The sequence below is a fragment of the Mastomys coucha genome, unplaced genomic scaffold, assembly GCF_008632895.1.
Source record: "Mastomys coucha isolate ucsf_1 unplaced genomic scaffold, UCSF_Mcou_1 pScaffold21, whole genome shotgun sequence".
In the NCBI taxonomy this organism is placed as follows: Eukaryota; Metazoa; Chordata; class Mammalia; order Rodentia; family Muridae; genus Mastomys; species Mastomys coucha.
In genome coordinates, this window is record NW_022196904.1 from 136324728 (window position 1) to 136329089 (window position 4362).

The following is a 4362-nucleotide window of genomic DNA, read 5'->3' on the forward strand; positions in this document are numbered from 1 at the left end:
ACTCAGAAATTCACCTGCCTCTGCCTCCCAAGTGCTGGGATTAAAGGCGTGCACCACCACCGCCCAGCTGAAATAACTTTTTTTTTTACTAAGGAATCATAAAGAACAGTAGAGAGGAAAGTATTACAGACTCCTATAATAACATTATCAGCCTCGATGGCCACCAGCCTCTTAATAATCTATGTCCTCTTGAGAAACAGAACAATCTCACTGCCCTGAGCTTTATTTCCCTCCACATTCTAAATTACATATATTTATATGTATGTGGGGACATTCATGCCATAGCACTGGTATGGAGATCAGAGGGCAACTTTAGGGAGTTGGTTCTTTCCTGCTATCCCATTTATCCAAGGGACAACATGCTGAGTTCCAGAACAGCCAAGACTACTACATAGAAAAACTTTTGACTAAAAAGAAAAAAGAAAAGAAAAAGACACACAGTTTTGTGAATCATTTCCTATTCTAAGCCTATTATTTTGTATTACAAACTAAAAAGTTAAGCAATAATGATTAGACATAAAGAATTAGGGCCTGCAGTGGGTAAAGATGCTTGCCACCATGTCTGACGACCTAAGCTCAATCACTGTGACCTATGTGACAGGGAGAACTGACTCTCAAAGGTCCTCACCTCCACACTTCATGCATCCCTCCAACACTAGATAAAGTAATTTTGTTGCTAATTTTTTTTTTTTTTGAGATGTGGATTGCTTCCTTTGTTAGTTTGCTTTTGTTTTTTGTTTTTGATGCAGTCTCACTAAGGAGACCTGGCTGGCCTTGAACTTCAAGGGTCAACCTCAGATTCATAGATCTCCCTGTTTCTTTCTTTTTTTTTTTTTTTAAGATTTATTTATTTATTATATGTAAGTACACTGTAGCTGTCTTCAGATACACCAGAAGAGGGCATCAGATCTCATTATGAGTGGTTGTGAGCCACCATGTGGTTGCTGGGATTTGAACTCATGACCTTCTGAAGAGAAGTCGGTGCTCTTCCCCGCTGAGCCATCTCACCAGCCTGATCTCCCTGTTTCTATTGTCCCGAGGTGCTGAGATTAAAGGCATGCACCACTGCTCCTGGCCCCCAAATTATTTTTTAGAGAATCATATATCTTGGTACTATAAATCCACAACATCTTGCTTTCTGTTTAATTTCTTCAGATCATGTTATAAAATTAATGTTCATTTTCCAAATTACAAAGAAATTCTGGGGTTAGAGAGATGGGTCAGCAGTTAAGAGCACTGGCTGCCCTTCCAGAGGATCCTGGTTCAACCCTCAGCACCCACAAGGTGGCTCTCAACTGTCTGTAAATCCGGTTGTAAGGGATCTGACACCCTTACACAAGCACACATGCAAGCAAAGCACCAATGCACACAAAATAAAAATAAACAAATCAGTAAAAGAAAGAAAGAAGTTGCAACGAAGTGTGCCTTTTTAGTACTCGGGAGTTCCAGAGTATGGTGATCCTCTCTGCAAATCTCACTTCTGAGTTTTTCCCCACTCAACTTTTTGATTGCCTACCTTGTACTCCCCGTCGCCATGCAAATCTGCCAGTGCTAGAAAACACAAAAGGGTCAGAAATGAGTCTCAGAATCCCAAAGGTTTCCCCACGAAACCGTTACCTGTTCCTCCCATCTTCCTAGAATCTGAGTGCTCCTAGGTATGTCTAGAGACTCACACAGGCAGGAGGAGAAGGTGTGGATGTTGGCCATGGGGTCATAGTGTGCGTCCAGCCATTTAGAATTGGCTTCATTGCTGAGAGGGAAAAAGAGAGTTGAAACGTGAGTCCCACGGCAAAGAAAAAAAAAAAAAAGCTCTAAGCGAGATGACGTCCGAAACTGACAGCACAAACTCCGAAAGGATAATACAGTAAGTCTAGATCTGGGCTCAATAAGCGCCCGGACATACGGACACTTCTTGGCCACCAGCTTTCGTTATCTGATTTCTAAAGGGCCCTTCCAGAACTTCCACCACTGCTCGCAAGCAAGAGCCCAGAACCCGTCACCAAGAACCATCTATTCTTCTGAGGGAAAGGAAGGGGTGAGGACCCGGGACTTAACCTCTCAGCTCGCCCGCTGTCGGAATCCGATGAAGACGCCGCAGCCATCTTCACAGGCGTCGCCTTGGCAACCAGCTCAGCCGTCGCGCAACACCCAATAGGATCCGGGCATCCGAAGGCACAGGAACAAAGGTTCCGGGATGAAATTGTCCCAGCTGGGACCAAATAAGCGCTGGTTTCCTTGTCCTATGCAACTTTGACTTATGGTTTCTACGTCAAAAACAAGGGCCTTGGCTTTGAGGCTTGGGGAGGAGCCCTTTTTAGGAGTTAAGACTAGGCTGAGAAACAAATTAAAGGGTGGGATCTCATGTTAGTGAGTTCTAGTTCTTTAGCTTCTGAAATATTTGAAAGAACACGAATGTTTGCTGCTCTTGCAGAGGACCTTGGACTGCTTGCTTCATAGCACCCACATGGCAGCTCACAATTCTGTAACTGTAGTTCCAGGGGATCTGATGTGGTGTTCTGGCCTCTGCCGGCAGCAGCACACACGTGGAAAAAATACACATACACGCAAATCTTAAAAAATATGTCTCGCCGGGCAGTGGTGGCACACGCCTTTAATCCCAGCACCTGGGAGGCAGAGGCAGGCAGATTGCTGAGTTCGAGGCCAGTCTGGTCTACAGAGTGAGTTCCAGGACAGCCAGGGCTACACAGAGAAACCCCGTCTTGGAAGAAAACAAAATAAAACCAAAACCAAAACACCAAAACAAAATGTCACAAAGAACTCCAGAATACACGTTGTGAGTTTGTGTCCTCCCTTAGAATTATCAAAATCTTATTATGGACTGGAAGCCAAAAGTGATGTTCTATGCTCTCCCCAGGCTTTGAACTGGAAGAGGAAGAAACACACACATTGCAAAGATGTTAGTTTTCATTTTTATTTTTCTGGCTATAAAAGTAATACACGAAGAGCGCTGGATTTGGTGAGAATGCTTTGAGCCCTGGCTCTGTCACATGCCACCTGCCAGATCTAGAACAGTCACTTCTCAGAACTGCCACCTTCCCATGTGGAAAACCGGATTAGGCAACCTGTTAAGTTCCCACCATAGTTGGCAGTGCAGATCCAGGAACTGAGGACATATGGTAAACTGGAAAGTGCTGACAAACAGAAGGGGTTAGCATCACCACCCTCAGCTGAGGTAGCACCAAGGTCCAAGCTCCTTTCCCTCCCCTGAATCCTAATCACACACAGTTCAGGGCCGCGGACAGCCCTGCTTTGACAAAGAGGGAGAGAGCACACAGATCTTCTCAAGCCTGGGCAGATGGGGCCTCCTGGACCTGGTTCCTCCAGAATCGGGCATCTGCTGTGGCCAGCTGGATAAGAACCTCCTCCAACTCAGGCCCATCCTCGGGAAAACGCTCACAGAAGGATTGGATGAGTCCAGCGGCTGAGGCCTCATACTCTATTAGTTGTACTTCCGAGCCTAGGAGGAGATGGAGAGAAAAGAGCAGCACAGAAAGATGGGGTTATATAGTAACATTTGCAGGGGCAACGAGTTCTTGCTGAGCTCTATGGCACAAACTGGCCATAGTTATCTAGCTAAGGCATCAGAATAACCCTGCGGGGAAGGCAGAATTAACTGGGGGGAGACTTAGACTTAAATGAACTGCCACCTGCTCTCATCCTTCCCTCAAGTCAAGATTTAATTAAAGTCTGGCATGGTAGCACACACCATAAGCCCAGCACTCAACAGGGCTGCAGGGAGAGAGGTAAGGCTAGCCTAGGAAATCTTGGTCTCAACAAAACCAACATAACCCCAACACTCACTAACAAAAATAACTGATAAAAGCACTATGTCGGAGGCGGAGAGAGAGTTCAGAGGGTTAGAGTACTTGTTGATCTTGTTGAAGACCCAGGCTGCTCTTAGCTTGGCCTCCAGCACCCACTGGTGGCTCACAACCATCTGTAATTCCAGTCCCAGGTGATCTAATGCCCTCTTGTGGCTTCCAAGGGCACTGCATGCCCATGGTGCGCACACATGCATGCAGGCAGGCAAAACACACATCAAATAAATAAATCTGAAATCAATTTTCAAGTGCAATAGTAGATGAAACAAGATAGTCTTCAGCCTCTTGAGACTCACGGTGACGTAACTGCTTCATACGTCAAGACTATGGGGAAATTTCCCAGCTACTCTAAGCCTCAGTGCCTTGTGGGTAAAGTGGGGAAGGAGCACAGCACCTTTCTTCTTGTGCTATGGGGTGCTCAGCAGCGGCTCTGAGCATCTGACCTGTTAAATGGGCCCGTCTATGGGGTGCTCAGCAGCGGCTCTAAGCATCTGACCTGTTAAACGGGCCCGTCTATGGG

General features: G+C 46.0%; 2 protein-coding genes across 6 annotated transcripts in view; both read right to left on the bottom strand.

The window, feature by feature from the left end:
* Bbs1 (Bardet-Biedl syndrome 1) overlaps positions 1–2138 on the bottom strand; it is a 19346-nt gene extending 17208 nt beyond the window's left edge. For both annotated transcript variants that reach the window (XM_031389234.1, XM_031389233.1), the window contains exons 1-3: positions 2056–2138; positions 1674–1750; positions 1517–1551 (exon numbers count right to left, since the gene is read on the bottom strand). In XM_031389234.1, coding sequence (XP_031245094.1) covers positions 1517–1551; positions 1674–1750; positions 2056–2102 — 159 coding nt within the window. In that variant the 5' untranslated portion in view covers positions 2103–2138. The remainder of the gene's footprint in view (positions 1–1516; positions 1552–1673; positions 1751–2055) is intronic.
* A 780-nt stretch (positions 2139–2918) lies between these two features.
* Dpp3 (dipeptidyl peptidase 3) overlaps positions 2919–4362 on the bottom strand; it is a 22970-nt gene continuing 21526 nt past the window's right edge. For all 4 annotated transcript variants that reach the window (XM_031389239.1, XM_031389238.1, XM_031389240.1 and 1 more), the window contains exon 18: positions 2919–3478. In XM_031389239.1, coding sequence (XP_031245099.1) covers positions 3303–3478 — 176 coding nt within the window. In that variant the 3' untranslated portion in view covers positions 2919–3302. The remainder of the gene's footprint in view (positions 3479–4362) is intronic.